Genomic DNA, 20,752 nt, shown 5'->3' with positions numbered 1-20,752 from the left:
GTTAAATGAGGATTTATAAAATAAAAAAAACATAAACAATTTACCAAATACCAATATGAGCCAGGAAGCCCAACTGTATCTTGCACAGTTTATATTTCACCACTAGATGGAGTCCTAAGACTGCTAATTTCACATTGATGCTGCATTAATATTGGTAAGTAATTAGATGTTATACTGTTAAATATATTGTATGTCAATTCAATTAATGTTATTGATATCATGTTAAGTTGATGCTAATTAACCTATAATTAATATAATTTTGCATCTAGTGGGACAATTGTGTTTGTATATTGCCTTTTTATGACACTTTAACAAAAATAAATCCCAGTAAGCACATTGTGGTTTTATGTTACAAGAAACAACCCTGTGATGAACTGTTAGTCCAAAGTCTATATCTACTTTACAAGAAAGGATGTAAGATGTAACAAACGTCATCCCGTAGGTGGTGCAAGCTGTTTGGTGAATAAAGACAATAGCCAGATCAGTTTACTCATTCATGCGGCTCACTGATTCCTGTAGGAATACTGACACTTGGGATTTGACTGCAGGTTGAAGCTGTTAACTGATCTGTTAGAATAAGACATCCTGACACATCTCCCAATATCCAACAATTCAATCAACTGTAAATGAACTTAAATCTCAATAAACCTCAACCTGTTAAATATCCGCAGAGTGAACACCTAGACTTAAAAATATGCTATTCTTTTTAACTCAGCATTAATAATACATGGCATACATGTCACTACAATTGCCTGGCAGTATTTTGAACAAGTACTGCCCACATGTTATTCCAATGTTATCAAATGTTTAGTCTGTCCCCAGGTCCCCCTGCCTCCCACTCCTTTAGTGGGCAGGGGTGGCTTGTATACCACTTTGAGGCAGTAGTTTTGGAGTGTAAAGAGCTTTGGTCCACTGAGGAGGGGCTTACTGAAGATTGACACCAATGGGTGGCGATCTGTCTCTGCCGTTACATCTCCCCTCCCATTCAGGTAGCAGTGGAATCACTGCCAGGCAAATATAATGGTCAGTCACTCCTTTTCAGTCTGTGCATAGTCTTGCTCTGTTTGGGATCATGCATGGGGAGCAAATATGCCTGGCTGCCTTTCCTGCAGCAAGCAATAGCATAGGCCTGTCCGACTGGATTCACTATGTATGTGTATGTGACTGACCTGGTGATGTCATAATACCTTAATACAGGCATAGCCATGACCAGCATCTCTCCTTCATAGCTGTACAGACCCCTGATACGCATGGCAATAAACTTGGACAGGTAATTCATGAACCCCACAAATGTCCGTGTGAGGGGTTCAAGACTGTTTATGTTTATTATTGTTGGTATTTCATATTGTGAATTTAGAGATCCCCCCTGACTTATTTTTGGGTATAATTCTGTTCATTTAATGGTTTAATTTACAATGCATTTAGTTCATATATGAGTTGCGCACTACTTGAGTTCCACCACCAGGTGGTGCTGTTGAGGCAACAAGAGACAATTTGTTTAATGCGCTAAGAGAAGAAGAAAACACAGTTCAGAGTCGTTGTTGTTGTTGTTGTAACCAGCATGAGAGCTTACATGCTAGTTGCTTTAGCAGCTAAGGAAACACAGGTGGACTGTACAGTTATTGTTTCCTACTTTATATTGTGGAAAATAAATAAAAGACACTGTGAGAGACAGTCCGGCTTGTGAATTCATCCTGAGCTGCAACATCCGCACCCCTTTTGCATCTGGGGAGTTGGGCATGTCCAGGGCTTTTGAAGCTGTCCACCAACAGTACGCGGCCGTGAAAGCTCCCTGACTTGGAATTGCAACTTCTTCAGATTCATCTTCAGTTTCACTTCTCTTCATCTATCCATCAGAGCACTCAGGTTTGCATCATGGTCGTGGTTGGCCACCTACCCTTAATCCCCTATTATGATGTCATTGGCTATGGGCTTGATCCCCTTCAAGTTGGCCTGGAGCTTGTCCTGTGTCCTCTGATACATCTCCAGCATAACCAATATTCTGAAAGGGAGTGTCAGCCAGCGACATACGTGACACTGTAGGGACATGACCCTTGCATCCTCGAGCATTAAAATATACCTTTATTATTTATATACCTTTGTATAGCACATCATCTAAGGTGGACATGAGGTCATGGGATAGTTTGAGAGGCAGGTTGAGAGGTTTGGAGTCAATACAAAGTCTCAATTTATCTGGCTTTTTTAATATAATCAGATTAGTTATCCAGTGTGTGGGTTGTGTGACTGTGGTTAAGTGTCCATCTCTATTGTATTGATACAGCTGCACTTTAATGGCTGCCTTGAGGGCCAACAGGATGTTTATGGGAGTACACTGCACATGGGGCTACAGTGCTGTCCAGTTTGAAATGAATGTCAGTTGGCAGAGTCAATGGGGCTGCAGAAGTCGTCATGGTAAGTGCTGATGAGGCGCTCATTGGTTGGCATGCTCACATTATCATGCTCTAGACTATGCAGCTCCTCGAGAATAGTGAAATGTAACAGGTCAAGTCTCCTACACGTGGAACCTAAAAGTTTGTGTGTTTTGCCTCTAATAACACACTGTGTGCTGACTGGGCCATTGAGTTAATCTACACACTAGAGTAAAGTTTCAGTTTGGTGTCTGTCCCTGTTTATGCAGTTGAATTGCCCTGTTGTGTTACTGTTGTCCTGATTCTTGTTTGATTGCTGCTCATATGTGCTATGCTTATGTCCATTTTGGCTCACATTTGTTCTTGCTTATGACTGCTCCCGTGTCAAACTGCTCTGTAACTGTTTGTTTGTCGCTTTGTTCAGTCGTAGTTTGCTTTGCTTTTACTGTGTGCTGCTTATGTCACTCTGTGTTTTATACCTATTGTAACTAACTTGTCTTATAATGTTTTAAATCTGTTTCTTGATTTTAGGCTGCCAACTCACACCTGGCCAGGGACAATAGATGAAAACTATCCCTTGGGCTAATTCTGGCATATTTACAGATATGTTTATTAATATGCACTGTCCCTGACAAATAAACTAATAAAATAAAATACATTTGTCCGAAGAGCAGTTATAGTTGCTAGCCCCATTTTGTCTTAGATGCTCATCACATTGCAGGTTAACTAAATTATTTTTTCACTGCTAGTTTTAGGTTTAGTCTTAGTTTTCATTGACCATAATAACCCTGCTCCGGAATTGAACTACCATTTCTGGTGCAGGTTGAAAAATAATTTCCCCCCCTATATTTTCACTGTACTTTCACAAAGTAATCATTATCTTCTTGGTCCTCCAGAGATGGGGCATCAATGGCATTTAGCTGACATGCATTTTGGCCTCTTTTCATGCACACTTTTAGCTTTTAATTTACTGTCCATAATCTCTCTCTCATGAGCTCTTTTTCCCTAAGCAGGCAGCGCCATGCACTCTTATCAGTTATACGAAGGACAAGTCTGTCTCTTATGGGTTGATACCATATTCACATGAGGTATCCTTTTCTCTCAAGCATGTGACAAATGCATGAATCGTCTCCCCTTCGTCTTCTTGAAGATCGTTAAAGACATACCTTTCGAAGATGACATTCTTAGTGGGCAATGAAACCTTGTTCGAGCACCTCCAGTATGGCTGCTATGTCTTCCTGTTGGGCTTACATAAGACCTATATTCATCATCGAGATACGTTCCTTCCCTATCAGCGTCCTGTGTGTCAATGCCTAAACATCTGCTGCTTTTTCACAGAGTCCAATTGCCAATAAGTAATGCGCAAAGTCAGCTCAAAAACTTGCCCAGTTGCTGCTCAAATTACCACACAGATTATGTCTCAAGAGCTGTGTGTTCATCCACGAAGCAAATTGATCCAGACAGGAAACCGCACAGCAATGACTCTTGCGGTTATTAACACTCATAGAGAATTTTTTTGCAGGGTGGATCCCTGTCGTCCTGTCTGGGAGTGTTGCAATTGCTTGGCAATCTACTCTACATTCTTTTAAAAAACATTTCCATCTGTAAATCTCCAAAGAAAAGCAGGTGCATACATGTTAGTGAAGAGACCTATCCAGAAAGTCAAAGTTTTTTTCATTCATACCAGTGTTTATCTCAATCAATCAATCAACAATCTTTATTTATGTAGCACTAAATCACAATAAAAGTCACCTCAAGGCACTTTACACATAGAGCAGGTCTAGACCATACTCTTTAATTTAAAGAGCTTCAACATTCCCCTGTGAACAAACACTTTGGTGACAGCATCAAGGAAACACTCCCTTTTAAAGGGAAGAAACCTCAAGCAGAACAACGCTCTATGTAGGTGGCCATCTGTTCAGATTAACTTTTTACAGTAAAATAATCAATTAACCACAATGTGGTTATGCGACTATATATCAATTAATTAAAAAGACAATCTCATAGAAAGTCTGCACTCCAGGTGTGCGTGAATATTTCAGTTGTTTAATGCAGCATTATTTTTGTCCTGGTTGGGACCCTGGGCTTCTATTCTATCTTTTTTTTTTGTACATCTCCTTTAAGAGTCTCAATATACTGAGACTTGGCTGTGCTCAGGGAGAGTGCACAAAAACAGTTATGACAAATAAATGAACAAATGAAACTATACATCTGAAGTTGAAGATAAGCATACACATGAATATAACTTAAATTTGCAAGTCACATTGAACAGAAACATCAACCACACCTCAGTATGACAGGTTTAAGGTCTTTAAAAAACTCAAACATACATTGCTGTTGCATGAAACAGTAAGTCTGTCAAGTTGGGCGCCCTTTGTGCACATAAAAGGAATAGTCCTCAGGCCCTTTTCCATAAGAAAAAAACTAGTTTGAAAGCCACCGCCAGTTTGACTTCCAGGGCCTACAGCCACTCATTCCAAACTGGTGGAGGGACATAAAGTGTAGAGTAAATAAACTATGATGTAGTTAGTCTCCACCACTGCAAACAGATTCTCGTGTTTAAGTCTGTAAAAAATGCACTTGGAAAAAAGTTTTGTTTTATCAACTTGCCAAACGTAAGAAATAATTGATTGCCATGTTTGCTTCCAGTTTACCTAACCAGGGATCATTAAGATGTTGTTCAGGACCGTCCCAAGTATATAACCAGAGAAAGAACAGAAATATTCAAATGGTAAATCTCATTTTTAAACAAATCTTTTAAATTTGAAGTAGCCAACTTCATGTAACAGATGCAGCAACAAGCTACCAAGTGTTTATTAAAGCAACATTTGACCAGAAAGATCTTTATTCTGACAAAGACATTGCTGGTTGAAATATTTAAGATAAGATTAAACTCTTCATCATCATGAACAAAAGCTACGATGCCTTCAAACTCACCTGTCATAGTAATGATCCCCACCACTAGGTTAAGGTTTCGGTTCCCCAGCAGAACCATGTCCATTCTGGTAGCTGCACTCTTTTTCTGTTCCTTTTTGGACTTGAATGAAGCCCAGATGCCAGTTCCAAGGACCAGCAGGTAGACAAACAACATTGCTACCACTCTTGGGATGTTTACAGCAATGATTGACCTAACTCCTCACTAGTCTGACTGATGCATTAACTGAACTTATCACAGGATTTCCAGAGGGTGAACATAAAAACACCACACCTTCCCCACATTATTACCTTTATAAAACATCAAACCAGAGGCATCTTGTAGAACAACATCATAAAACCTGATGCGGAGAGCTCTCACATTGCACTGTTATGTGTGTAGTAGCTGGTACTGGAGAAATATTAATGCAGCAATACATTTACCAGAGGGAAACTGACATGTATATATATACATTTTTAGGAATACTGGTCATTGCATGTAGGTGATTACTACCACTTCTCATGTCCACTGTGTGACGCTAGAGAACACCCAGTAATTATACATCATGTTGCTGCATATTGTGTAAACCACAACATGTATGTATAAATCATGCATGTGCAAAGTTTGGTTGCGCTCGTTGACTCATACCAAAAATATAAGACTCTCCATATGCAGAACACATAGTGATGACCCAGAGTAGTCCCAACGAGGGTGCGTCCACCATCTCACTTGTGCCAACAATTAAAGTTCCGTGATAAAATATGTAATATGTATCATTCTTTTGTGGTTACACCATTTGACATTTTCAGGAGCATTCAGTCTTACTTTTGGTAAAAAATGGTGCAAATGTCATTTCAAATGATATAAAACCAACAAAAATACTAAATGTACGTTTTAACAAACCTGATGCTGCTTTTAAAACTATTTTTAACATATTTTGAATTGTTCATCTTGACAACCCCTATTTAAAACTGACCCATGTATTTACTGTGCTATAATTGGCAGTAATTCATCCTTTTGCCTTTAATAACAAAATCATTTTCCATATCACATTAAAATCCAATCATAACAGAAAACATAGTGAGGAGGAGGAGGAGGAGGAGGAGGAGGAGTGTTGTATTGCATTAGTGTCAGATCATCCTTGTCCAATAAACCAGCTGGCTTGGCTCCATAATAAATAAGGATGTACAAAGAAAATGTGTGTGTGTGTGTGTGTGTGTGTGTGTGTGTGTGTGTTTGTACAATATCCCTAAGCACAATCTATCAATTGCCAGTCTGTCTCTGCTGTATAAAAACTTCTGGTCTTCTCGGTCCTGCTGTTTATTACAGATATCTGAACTAACTGTGACCCCTCAACTTGCCCAAAAGCTTTGACATTTAATATGATCTGAGCTTTTTGGGAAATGCTGACTCAATGAGGAAGATGAGCTTTTGTTAAGAATAATAATTAAAAAGAAACAAAACAGCTTATATTCAAAATCTGTTTTAGTCAGTCTTTCCATAAATACGACGCAAAAGTGACATACATACATTTATCTGTTGTATCCATATCAACACTATCCACATCACACTATCCCCAAAATATCTCCTCCTCTGTTGGGCCCCTTGCAGCTGAAACAGATGTGATGAGTTGGATAAAGTGTTCAAACGCCAGATGCTCAAAACTGAACTGTAGTTGATAAAACTGGGAAACTTTTTACTCTTAAGATTAAACCTGCAAATTTATGGAAAATTCAAAGTTAAAAGTTTGAATAAAGGGGACACATGGAACAAGATTTTAAAACCCCATACTCCACCTTAATTTACTGTTTAACCTGTTGAATTATAACGACCCATATTCAAACATTATGTAGCATGGAAAGTTAAAACACACATCCTGCTATATGGTTAGGATAAGTCTTATAAAATTCTATATGCAAATACCCTAAAGGTGACAAATGTGTGTGTGTGTGTGTGTGTGTGTGTGTGTGTGTGCTGAAGGAGGGATACTAAAAGCTTAACTGTGATGACGGAGGTTTTATGAGACTAAAGGGTAAATTAATACCTGAGGCTTCAAGCATTTTTTTTGTCTGAGAATCCCCAGAATGGTGAAAGGTCTGCTATGTTAACCCTCCTGTTGTCCTCCAGGCAAGGAAGGAAGGGAGGGAGGGAGGAAGGAAGGATGGAAGGGAGGAATAAGGAAGGAAAGGAGGAAGGAGGAAGGAAAGAAGGAAGGAAGGAAGGAAGGAAGGAAGGAAGGAAGGCAGGGAGGGAGGACGGATGGAAGGGAGGAAGAAGGAAGGAAAGAAGGAAGGAAGGGAGGAAGGAAGGAGGGAAGGAAAGAAGAAAGGAAGGTAGGAAGAAGGAAGGAAGGGAGGGAGGAAGGAAGGATGGAAGGGAGGAAGAAGGAATGAAAAAGGGAGGGAGGGAGGAAGGAAGGAACGAAGGAAGGAAGGAAAGAAGAAAGGAAGGGAGGAAGGAAGGAGGGAAGGAAAAAGGAAGGAAAGGAGGGAGGAAGGAAGGAAGGGAGGAAAGAAGGAAGGGAGGAAGGTAGGGGGGAGGAAAGAAAGAGAGAAGGACGGAGGGAGGGAGGGAGGAAGGAAGGAAAGAAAGAGAGAAGGACAGACGGAAGGAAGGAAGGAAGGAAGGAAGGGAGGAAGGTCAATTTGACCCGGGAGGACGACATGAGGGTTAAAGACATTTATATAAGGGTCAGTGATAAATAAGGGTTGGCAAGATGAGCAATTCAAAAATATCTTTAAAAATAGTTAAAAGCAGCATCAGGTTTGTTAAAATGTACATTTAGTATTTTTGTTGGTTTTATGTCATTTAAAATGACATTTGCACCATTTTTTTTTTACCAAAAGTAAGACTGAATGCTCCTGAAAATGTCAAATGGTGTAACCACAAAAGAATGATATATATTACATATTTTATCCACCTACAGTGTATTTAAGTGGATTTATACTTTAAATAATGTAAATGGTTCCTGATCTCCATGGTTACCAGATGAAATGTAATATTTAGAACAATTGTATTCCATTAGCTTTATTTAATATAAAAGTTATAATGTAAGATCATGCCAAACTAGTTGATATGGTGTTTTATTGACAATTTACTGTTTTTAAGCAAGTTGAATTATTAAGCACAAAGTTTTTATGGTTACACCACTTAGACATTTTTACCATAATCCTCTAATATATTCTCTCAAAATGGATTAAAAGCAGAAATTTGATGCTGGGTCCACAAAAAATACGTTTATTTTCACATTTGAATCCCTTTAAATGGGATGGAAAAAGGGGAGAATTTGTAAAGATTATAAAATGTGGGTAAAAGTAATGGAGAGGCAGTGATCAGGAGTAGTGCAAGAGGAAAAAAACACCACTGGCTATTAAGTCTCAACTTCAAAGAAACCACAAACCACAAGTTGGTGCACGTACATGACTGCCATCTCATAATAAATTCAAATTGATATCCTTGTTTCAGCAAAAGTAAGAAAACAGGTTCAAACGACGCCATGGGAAAATGCAAAGACCTTCATTGGTGTTGAATGTGACTGAATAAAGACTGTCAATGTTTAAACCATAAGAAACATCCACTGAGCTGGATGTGTCATTTTCAGTCATTTCCAAACATGCTTTTCTTCAGTTGTGGGAAATTAGTCTCTCAAGTATTTAAATATTTACACAGGCTTTTGCTTTTCTTTTTTTTTGCTGATGTGTCACCTGTTATGTGAAAGTACAGTTACTAAGATCAACAAACCTTATTACAGCTTAATAAACGATCTGAAAGTCATAGTTGCTTTGGATTTTTTGTTCATGTCGCTCCATCATCTGCATTCTTTGGATCTTGAATCAGTTGTGTCTGCTTTACCTCAGGTAACTGGGACCCTGGGGGCAGAAAGTTGGGGAAATGGGGTGAGGGCTTGGGCAGGTAGCTGGGAACCTGGGGGCAGAAAGTTGGGGAACTGGGGCGAGGTCTTGGGCAGGTAGCTGGGACCCTGGGGGCAGAAAATTGGGGAACTGGGGCGAGGTCTTGGGCAGGTGGCTGGGACCCTGGGGGCAGAAAGTTGGAGAACTGGGGCGAGGTCTTGGGCAGGTAACTGGGACCCTGGGGGCAGAAAGTTGGAGAACTAGGGGAAGGGCTTGGGCAGGTAACTGGGACCCTGGGGGTAGAAAGTTGGAGAAATGGGGCGAGGGCTTGGGCAGGTAACTGGGACCCTGGGGGTGGTAAGTTGGAGAACTAGGGGAAGGGTTTGAGCAGGTAACTCGGACCCTAGGGGTGAAAAGTTGGGGAAATGGGCTAGGGCTTGGGCAGGTAACTGAGACCCTGGGGGCAAAAAGTTGGGGAAATGGGGCGAGGGCTTGGGCAAGTAACTGGGACCCTGGGGGTGGAAAGTTGGGGAAATGGGGCGAGGTCTTGGTCAGGTAACTGGGACCCTGGGGGTGGTAAGTTGGAGAACTAGGGGAAGGGTTTGAGCAGGTAACTCAGACCCTTGGGGTGAAAAGTTGGGGAAATGGGCTAGGGCTTGGGCAAGTAACTGGGACCCTGGGGGTGGAAAGTTGGGGAAATGGGGCGAGGTCTTGGTCAGGTAACTGGGACCCTGGGGGTGGTAAGTTGGAGAACTAGGGGAAGGGTTTGAGCAGGTAACTCGGACCCTTGGGGTGAAAAGTTGGGGAAATGGGCTAGGGCTTGGGCAAGTAACTGAGACCCTGGGGGCAAAAAGTTGGGGAAATGGGGCGAGGTCTTGGGCAGGTAACTGGGACCCTGGGGGTGGAAAGTTGGTGAACTGGGGCGAAGTCTTGGGCAGGTAGCTGGGACCCTGGGGACAGAAAGTTGGAGAACTAGGGGAAGGGCTTGGGCAGGTAACTCGGACCCTGGGGGTGAAAAGTTGGGGAAATGGGCTAGGGCTTGGGCAGGTAACTGAGACCCTGGGGGCAAAAAGTTGGGGAAATGGGACGAGGTCTTGGGCAGGTAACTGGGACCCTGGGGGCAGAAAGTTGGAGAACTAGGGGAAGGGCTTGGGTAGGTAACTGGGACCCTGGGGGTGGAAAGTTGGTGAACTGGGGCGAAGTCTTGGGCAGGTAACTGGGACCCTGGGGGCAGAAAGTTGAAGAACTGGGGCGAGGTCTGACATCAAGGTGGGGACTGAACCAGGTCTTTAACCACAAAACCTTACACCAAACCAGCAAATTCCTAATAAGATTGTGTTTTTGCACCAATACAGTACACACAAACATTTGAATATGGAAATCAAGCACCAACCACACACTGATAACGAAAAACACTGGGCGTAACAGTTGGTCATAAATGTTGTAGTAAATTGCAAACTAATACCCCTTTTCCACCGAGCTGGAGCCGGAGCTGGCTCGGAGCTGGTGCTACAGCCAGTGCTCAGTTAGTGCTAACCGGAGCACCTCTTACCAACCTGTTGTTTTTCCACTGGCAAGGAGCCACGCGATTACGTCACTGTATAACGTAGCCAGCGCGCGCCTTTGAAGCACTTCCATGATTCACCAGTGAGAGGCAGCAACAGCCTGCCGGAAAGAAGAAGAAGAAGAAGAAGAAGAAGAAGAAGAAGAAGAAGAAGAAGAAGAAGAAAACAAAGAAGTAGAAAAAGAAAACAAAGAAGGAGAAGAAGACAACAAAGAAGGAGGAGAAGACGACGAAGATGGAGGAAATTGCGGCCGCGATGTGTTTGTGCAGGTAAAGTCCTGCTCACATAACCACGCCCCCAGCCCGCTGACGTAATCGGTTATTGCTTTAGACCAGTTAAGAGTTGGTGCTCGCTCTGGCTCCCATTGTGAGGCTCGGGGCTGGAGCTTTGGCGGTGGAAAAGCAAAGAGCTTAGTCAGGCTCTAGCTCCCAACAAGGTCCGACTCCAGCTTCGTGGAAAAGGGGTATAAGTGTAAAGCAGTGAGTTGTGTGTTCAGTTTTTGCAAAAACAACATATTGCACGTTTGGTTAGCATGCATTTTGCTGGTGATCTACTAAGAATAACTGTGTATATGACAACAGGTGCAGACAGCAGTATTTAAATGAGAGTTTTGTGTCTTAATGGAGAGTTTAGACAAGCAGAAAGCCGCAAGTGCAAAATGAAACTTGATCCCATGGAATTAGAGGTTCTAGTGGAAGAGGTTAACAAACATATGGTGCTTTTCCACTATACAGTTCTTGCACTACTCGGCTCGACTCGGTCATACGGATCGCTGTCACACTGTTGTTGGTATTTAAAAATGCCGGGTTTGATTCTTGTGTGGGACGGCTCATGACTCTTCCAGTGACTCTCTGACGAATCAGTGGCCGGCAGTCTGTTGACGTCACATTTAGTATCGGCTCGGCTCGCTTGGAACCTCGGCAGAGCAGGTACTAAAAAAGTACCAGGTACCAGGTACTATCCCTGATGGAAATGCAGCAAAAACCCGAGTAGAATCGAGTCGAGTTGAGCCGAGTAGTGCTAGAACTGTATAGTGGAAAAGCGCCAATATTGAGTTACAGCAGAACTAATTCTACTAGAACAAAACGCCAAATAGGAGAGTACTATTTGTGACAAAGTCAGTGTTGTTAGTAAAACCAAAAATATTAACACGGGTGGAAAAAACCCATTCTCTACGTGTTGTGTCATTGTGCCTTCGTCTCCATAGTAACAGCAGTTAATACCTGCCCTTCAAAGGTATAATTTATAGATGCAGTTACTGTCAGTAAACTTACCTTCAGGTATGGTAAATCACAATGCGTGTGATAAGTAACATATTTGCATTTTTTTCACTGGGGTTGAAACGCCCCATATTACATATTCATTATGGCAAAAGTACTAAATGGACAGCGTGTACTATCGTGCACATTTGAAAGATGCAAGCCTCAGTGCGCTGCGTTAGTAGATCAACTTGCACATTTACATTTAGTAAATCAGGCCCATGGTATAAAGCAGAGAGCATGTGCATTGATTTTTGGCACACTTGGCTACAGGTGTTTGTGGTTTCAGAAATAGAGCTTCAATAATCACTGTTAGTGTTTATGCTTTCACAGAAAAAAACAACTGTCAGCACAGACACAAGGAAGCAGAGAGGAAGACAGTGGCTGCAGGCTATGGGTGGAGGAGGAGGCAGGCATGGAGGGCAAGTCAGAACCTGATCCAGTCACGGTACTTTCCTTTTCTTTCTTCCCCAATAAACCACTGTGACTAAGTGCAAACCGCTATTATGAATGACATGGTAACCGCAAAGAAAGTCATTTTACAGTTTACCGTGCTTCAGTTTAATAACTGGTTATCTGAGCTCCACGGTAGATTACAAAGATGGACAGTCTTACTAAATGTTTCCATTTCTGGATCACCTTGTTCAGACCTGCAACAAAATCCACAATGTGTCACCCACCTCTCTCACTGAGTACTTGTGTTTATATGTGTTGTGCCAGTGATCCAACGTTGCCATTCATTATTTTCTTTCTTTTTTTCGGCCAAGTTTGTCTTTGTTCTCTGTACCGTTATTTGAAAAGGAATCTCTGTACACCTGTGTAGTGGCAGGTGCGTAGGAGGAAGGTGCAATCAAAAAAAAAAGTCTTACTTTTGTTTGTTTTAATAAGTAACTGCAACGTTTCTGTCTCTCAGACCTTCATCAGGCTGTAATATGGGGTAGTATGGAAAGGAGAAACAATTACAGCAGCGACCAAAACCTGTTTTAACCATAGACTGTATATGAAATGGATGTAACCTCCGTGACGTCACCCATTGGTTTGTGGACTGCTGCTAGGAAGCAAATAGTTTCAGATCTGGGTAGCGCCAAAATTTCCGGTGCATGCCGGGTAAAATAAAAACATGGATTCTACTTATATGGGCATCAGGAGGAGCATGAGGCGCCCTCCTGAACCTGTGAACCAATCAACCTGTCAATCACGACGTAGCCACGCCCTAATGCATACCCTGCTTTATCGTCACATATAAAATCAGGGAGGCCAAAATGTCCCAAATGAACATCATACTGCATTGATGAAGGCTTTAAACTAGCGATTGAGACCATAAACACATTTTGAAAACGTTTACTGAGGTTAGAAATCAAGTGAGAAGTTGGTGAATTCTCCATTGACTTGTATAGAGACGGAAGTCCTTTTGACACCAAAACGGTCGCCCCCTGGTGACCTTTTGATAGAATGCAGTTTTACTTCCGCGTTCGCATCATGTCAGAGGACCAGAACTGGTTTTAACATACACACATTAGGGTCATGTCAGTGCAATGGACCTTGATACCAACCAGGGACAGATAAAAACCAGTTAGGCTTCATTCAGTCAGTGGTTTTAATGGAATCCTGGATCGCAGTATCCACTTCTATTATTAGGCTATGAAGACATCTCATAGATCATGATAATAATCAACTTATTTATAGAGCACTTTTCAAAATACAGCTATAAAACACTTCACAAAAAGAACCCCAAACAAAAATCCATAAAATTATAAATTTATTCACCAAGAAAATGTTGGCTAGAGTCGATGATGATCGTGAGAATTTCAGGAGGTCATGGAGACAATATTGGCAAATTCACTGTAAAGACACGGCTGTAGTTTTAAGTTTTGGTTGTTTTTTTAGCTGAGTTTTTAGTTCTGAGGTCTCTGTCTATCTGTGTGTACGTATACAGTATGCAGATATGTATTTATTTCTTTTCTTTTTTTCTCTCTTAGATCATTTATGTGATTATAATTTGTGCATTCAACAACGGCTTGCAATATATAATGAAAAGATTGTAATGATGCTGTCTGTTCAAGTATATTCAAATAAATAAAAATACTTTAATGAGAAAATTAAATGAAAATCCTAAAATTTAATTTAAAAAAAAGGAAACAGTTTGTTTCAGAGTCCACTCATCATTGGCTCTGAGGCCTCATTCTGACGGGTGTCTTTATCCAAATATTCATTCTTATTGTGTTCTGCTGAGCCACCCATTGGAGTTAGTGGCTGTGGTGATCGTTGGACTTTCACTTTGAACACGTCCAACTTCTCAGGAAGCAGGCCTTTGTTGAAGAGCAGAGAAGCCAAATAGGAGAAGAACACAATGCCAGTGAAGGCGGACAGCATGGAGATGGTCTTAATTGGAGCGTACTGGACATAAACGCCGTCCTCGAGAGCGCATCCTGGGAAGCAGAGGGTTACGGGAAGTCCCAATGATGGAGCTCCACTCAGCAGTCTAATCACCAACCCAATCACCCAGCCCACAATAGCTCCATAACTGTTGGAGATGCTGAAGAAGAGGACGCAGACGAGTTGAGGGAAGATCACGTTGTAGGCCACTTCGGCGCCGATGAACCAGAACAATATGATGCTGTTGCTCGTGCTGGTGAGCAACGTACCAATCAAGCCTACTACGATCACAGCGGCACGGATCACATTCCGAATCTCTTTTTCTGATGCCTGAAGAAGAAAGAAGAGGAAGAAGAACAGGGGACTCAGATTCAGGCTCGCTAGAAGGTGTTTTCAGTAGAGGGGGGACGGGGACGTTAACATTATGTGACAGTATGAGTGCGTAAAGAAGTTATTTGTCATTCATTTGTCACATGCTTTTATGACATATTTAAACTAATGAACTCCTTTAGACTGAATATCACAGTTGTCAATAATGTCCCAACATAATACATTTGCGATCTCAGGAACCTCATTAATGTACCTACTAAACTCAGTCACTGTGTCGCCATGTATAACTTTGTAATTGCCTACAACTACACAGATGCATTGTGGGAAACAGTTGTAATAAATATGTTTAAAAGAAATATGGATAATAAAGGCCAAATAACCAATCTAAGCACAATATGCTGGTAAGAGGAGAAATGAGTCATGCTACATAAGGATAATAGAAAAATAAACTCAGATAGGGGTTGATTTCTTCGGCCAGTGGCAACAGGACGTTCTGTTGCTATGTCAACCAGCTTGTTACTAACCTAGCAACGCGTTGTTTGACCAATCACCTTCATATTTATTCCTATGTGTTAGCACTGTTTCTCACAATGCATCTGTGTAGCTGTAGGGCTATTATAGAGTCATACATGGTGAAACCGTGACTGAGTTTATTAGGTAGATTTGTCAGATTCCTGAGATTGTTTTTAAGGGGTCACGCCTATGTTCCCTCAGCCTGATGTTCCCTCAAGGATTTATCCCCAATTTCCCTAACGCACATAATGTGTTTCATCTATGAAAATGCTTGAAAGACAGGTGAAATTCTTTATTTTATTATCAAACTGAGGGAACATATCAAACTGAGGGAACATAGGGCTGAGGGAAGATAGACTCGCTCCCGTTTTTAACTGATTATCAGAAAATCGTACCCTTGGTGCAATAACTGAATTGTGGTGAAGACTTTCATCTAAGCCAAAAGGTTGCTATGTATGTGCATCAGAGCCAGATGTGTCAAACTGTGCAGGAAGAGCTGATGCTCTGACTAGCATCCCCCTTCCTGCGCTAATGCTCATATCAGAATGTGTTTCTCTGTCATGCCACTTTACTCAGTTTACACTCACCAGTTGTCTTAAGGAGTTAATCGACGGCAATGAAGCAGTAAAGTCCTAAACAATAGCAAATAACAAGCACATAATTATCACCTGAGGTCTCAGTGTTCTCTTGTATATGCCTGAGGTGAAGAGAGAAGCTGCAGAAAGCAAAGCAGAGTCAGCTGACGACATCGCGGCGGCGGCCACACATCCGATACCAATAATGGAGATGTAGTATGGAGTGAGGTGTTGCAGGGCGATGGGCAGGATATGAGCTGCCTGTCCACGTTCGTATGGAGATGGAGAACCATAGGAGGTCAGGTTCCAGTCTGAGGCAGGGATACAACAAGAGGGAAAGAAAACCATCCACTGTAATCACCTTTTCACACAGTTAGACCGACAGTGGTCTGGCATATCAGGTTTAACCAGGCCTCGTGTTTACATTAGAGATTTTTATTACCTGTAGACGAAACGGCAGCCCCAAGCAGTATAGGAGGTATCCCAAATATAAGTAAGAAGAAAGCAGCAACGAAGCATGAGATCTTGGCTGTGGCCAACGAAGAAGACGACAAGGTTCTCTGGTGGACGCACTGATATCCCAGACTCCCCAGTGCCTTAAAAGCAAAACAATAGTCAATTAATTTAATCACTAGTGTGGCATCCTCATAAGAGTAAAAAATTCTGTTTGTACCTAGAGCAGACTCATACGCATAACGAACACCGTTGACAGGATAATTGGTCTCCCCACACCCAACCTCGCATAACTCGCAGAAGAACCTAATCCCCTCTGTCATCACCAGTTTAAACGGCACGCCTTAATGAACAGGCCTGAGTGTGCCTTGTCTGTTGTCACTTTATGTTGCTGTCGTTGTCTAATGTACAGTAAAAAAGGACAATAAAGTCCAAAGTTCAAATTTATCACTGCTGATGCAATAAAGATGTGACGGGAGAGGCCAATAGTATCTGCTGACAACTTGTAAAACAATATTCATGGTCTTTATCTTAATCCTAAAACAATTTTTTATTAAGGCTGGAGTTAAATGCATCACTTACCAAGAATAAGACATCATCAGCCATTATCCATGCCCTCTTCAGCTCCGTTAGACCAATCCAGGGAGCGTGTAAAGTGTTGTTCATCAGTGTCTGGGTGATGTCGTGTGTGTGAGGGCTCATCAGGACAAAGGGAACACAAACCCACTGCAGAGACAAATAAAAATGAAAATGACTCCTAAAGCTGTCAAGTTTTTGAGCAAATACTATTTAAATATAACTAAATAATATAAAACAGTGGTAGGCTAACCTCTACAACGTATTAAGGCTTGTGTAAATAAGGAGAAGCATTAAACCAGTATCTCTCATGGTGCTGAAACCACCAGAAAGTTGAATTTTAATGTGTGAATTCTAACTGACAAGTTCTCCAAAATAAGCAACCAAATTAGTTTTTTGACCATGTGACATATAATGATAGTTGCCCTCTTTGTTCACAGACTGAACCCCTAGCATATGTGTTTACTTGATGTTAGGTTAAGGTTAGGTAAGTTTTATTTTTCGGATCATTTACAAAATAAATTCACAATAATTTCACTAACATGGGCCCCACATGTGAAGCCTGTTAGGGAATTTTCCATCATTAATATGCACTGGGTCAAACTAGGCTTTGCGGTCATAGCAAGGCCACACACCAAATATTGTCTCCCTTTGAGATAGTGGTCTAAACAGTGAGTCTGCTCCTTTTGGGGAAAACAGGAGGCTTTCTGATAGTGTTGCTATAGCAGCCAAGGTTTGATATGTATTGGATGGAGGCCAAAGGTCCTGAGTGAGGTCTAAGCAATGTTTTGTCTATAGACCAGTAGACTCAATTCTGTATATTGTAGATGTTTTGGATCTGTCCATATCTGGACATGGCTCAACCTTGGGCATTATCTGTGTGGTTTAAAGTCTATCCCCGGAGGACAGAAACTTCAGAATTGAAGGGAGTATCAGAACATAACGTGTACTGATCAATATGGGTCCCATTTAAGGTCCATTTATGCTCAACGTACATACGGAAATGTATACGTCCTTTTCAAACAATGTTACCGTCACTGCTAACATACTTCCATGCGTCCTTTACGTTGGCATGGATGTTAACCAATACATCCACCAGGGGGCAGCACAGAGCCAAAGTTTATGACGACAACAACAAACTCAAAAACAAACATGGCCACTGTGGAGGAGATATTGGTAATGTACCTCTGGCATAAAAGACAAAAACGATATGTTTAAAGTTTCTAACCAACTCGCACAACCTTTTCTTTAAAAAGTTCCGCCATTGTCATTTCTTCTTTGTGTCTTACTAGAGCTACGTATCGGGTAGTGACAGCAACACTGCCCCCCATGGTTTCCGGTGGTACTGCTCCGTTTGGCCCGTATCCGTAAGCTTTATGGAAAGGCTCCTTCCGTATCTGTATTTAACGTTGAGCATAAATGGGCCTTTAGACTCCATGGTTCAAACATGGGGCCTACAATGGTCTCAACTAGTTGGGTCCCACCTGAAACTCAGTCAGAACCCACCAACACAGGTGGAGCACCATGGAAACTGCGGACAAACCCACTTGGGACCCATATTTGCAGCCCAAATTTAACCCTTATGGGGCCCACAGGGAGATGCTGGTAGAAGAGCTACCTCTTCCTCTCTGGTAGACTTAGGGGTGCTAAAATAATCTTTTGACCTGCTGAAATCTAGCTACAGGCAAATTTTGTTAGCGTTTCAGTCCTTGGTTGTTAATTATGATGCTGATTTTTTCCCCCCTCCAGTTGGTGTGTTTTTAAGAGTAAGACGCCTCATTGTAACATGCGTCTTTTTGCACAACTAAAGTTAACGCATCGGTAGCCGTCTAACTGGAAAAGCGTGTTTATGTCATTTTCAATCGACACTGTCAATCAGACAGTTAAAACACGTCGATGAAAAGCCATGAAGAAAAACAAAACAGATTATAGTTAAAATGAATTGCTGATTCCTGCTTTATTTATTTTTTTTTTTTAAAGAGTACAACAAACTCACCAAGCTGATGAATATGAGGATGAGCTGTATAACATCTGTATAGGCCACAGAGTAGAGACCTCCCAGCAGTGTGTAGATAATGACCACAGCAGCAGAGATCCAGACGCACGCAGTATAAGGCATATCCAGGATCACACTCATGGTTGCACCTGTCAGACATTACATTACATTTACATTTAGTCATTCCTTCCTTCCTTCCTTCCTTCCTTCCTTCCTTCCTTCCCTTCATCCTTCCTTCCGTCTGTCCTTCCTCGCTCCTTCCTTCTCTCTTTCTTTCCTTCCTCTCTCTTTCCTCCCTTCCTTCTTTCCTTTCCTCCCTTCCTTCCTCCCTCCTTTCCTTCCTTCCTTCCTTTCCTCCCTTCCTTCGTTCATCCTTCTTTCCGTCTGTCCTTCCTCCCTCGTTCCTTCTCTCTTTCTTTCCTTCCTTTCCTTCCTCCCTTCGTTCTTTCCTTTCCTCCCTTCCTTCCTTCCTCCCTCCTTTCCTTCCTTCCTTCCCTTCTTCCTCCCTTCCTTCCTTGACTCGAGGACAACAGGAGGAACCTCATTCATTTGTGATTTAATGTTGTTTTTCGTGCACATCTTTTAGAAAGTTGTCTTGCTCAGGTTAGTATGACATCAAATAACCTGTGTAGGAGGAGTAAGGAGGGAGGATAGGAGGAAGGAAGGAAGGAAGGGAGTAAGGAAGGAAGGAAGGAAAGGAATAAGGAGGGAGGGAGGGAGGGGGGGAGGGATGGAGGAAGGAAGGAAGGAAGGAAAGAAGGAAGGAAGGAAATAAGGAAGGAAAGGAGTAAGGAGGGAGGGAGGGAGGAAGGAAGGAAGGAGGGAAAGGAGGAAGGAAAGAAGGAAGGAACGAAGTGAGGAAAAAAGTATGGAAAGAGGAGGGAGCAAAGAAAGATGGAAGGAGGGGAAGAACAAAGGAAAAATTAAAGAAAGAGGGAGGAAGGAAGGAAAGGAGGAACAGTCAAAAGAGATGGGGTCAATTTGACCCGGGAGGACGAAAGGGGGGTTAAATAGGTGGGAGCATTCCCAACAATCACTCCGTAGGCAAGCGTAAGAGACTTGAACTTGATGCGAGCAGCTGCAGGTAACCAGTGGAGCTCGATAAGTAGCAGACACATCCAGGAAATTCACTACAACCAATATATTCACATGTGTTTATATATATATATATATATATACACACGGTCGCACATAAAGTTGGAATAATTTAGTTTCCAGACACATTCCTCTCTTTATTTTCTATTTATACACATCAGTAATCCCCTTTGACCAGGTATAATGAGATTGATCAATACAATTTTGAGAATATATAGTATATATAATTATATCTATCAAGAATAAATCACATTGTCACAATCATTTCATGGAAAGAGGTAAAAAATATTTTATTCCAACTTTATTGGCGACCGTGTATACGTAGAGAGAAATGGGCCATGGAGAAAAAACAACTTCTTCTGTCCAGCATACACTCTAATATTTGGGTTGTTTGGGTTTCATTTTGATCTTGGACTTAGATATTTGGATATACTTCAAGCACAACATTGTTTTATCTCTGAGATCCTTTAAAAAAAATAATATAACAGATTTTTTTTTCACTATAAAAACTTTAATAGTCCTGTAGCACGTCATCCTGTTTATTAAAAACTCCAGCATCAGGGTTGTGGACATGGATGAGAGCACACATTATTAATTTGAGAGTACAAATGATTAAATTGGGAGCACAAATAACTTTTTGGGGGTTTTTTTCTCCATGGCCTCTCCTGGCTCCGTTTGGGCTCTGTTTGGGCTCCGTATGGGCTCCGTACTGTATCTGCTTTACCTAAACCGATTAGTATTGTAGGTATCCAGACCAGATCAGCAATAAGTGCAAAGAGGCACAGCCCGACTGCTAGTACTTTTCCATACTTCATATGGAACGGATCCAACATTGTCACGCAATTCCTTTCTCTCATCGGCTTGGCAAACACAAAGCCAC

The 20,752-nt window shown here is 41.7% G+C and overlaps 1 protein-coding gene across 1 annotated transcript; it reads right to left on the bottom strand.

Annotated features, from left to right (window-relative positions):
- Nucleotides 1-9,131: 9,131 nt before the first annotated feature.
- On the bottom strand, nt 9,132-20,747 carry LOC133991561 (high affinity choline transporter 1-like; the record flags this gene model as incomplete). The annotated part of the gene is made up of 9 exons (XM_062430016.1): nt 9,132-9,723; nt 9,810-10,139; nt 10,193-10,358; nt 14,148-14,664; nt 15,846-16,063; nt 16,195-16,348; nt 16,788-16,931; nt 18,778-18,926; nt 20,597-20,747. Coding segments are annotated over 9 exons (2,421 nt in total), but the record flags the coding sequence as incomplete, so codon positions are not given.
- Nucleotides 20,748-20,752: the final 5 nt, after the last annotated feature.

This window comes from Scomber scombrus, chromosome 12 (genome assembly GCF_963691925.1).
Source record: "Scomber scombrus chromosome 12, fScoSco1.1, whole genome shotgun sequence".
Taxonomy (NCBI): domain Eukaryota; kingdom Metazoa; phylum Chordata; class Actinopteri; order Scombriformes; family Scombridae; genus Scomber; species Scomber scombrus.
This window is presented reverse-complemented; position numbering and strand designations above follow the sequence as displayed.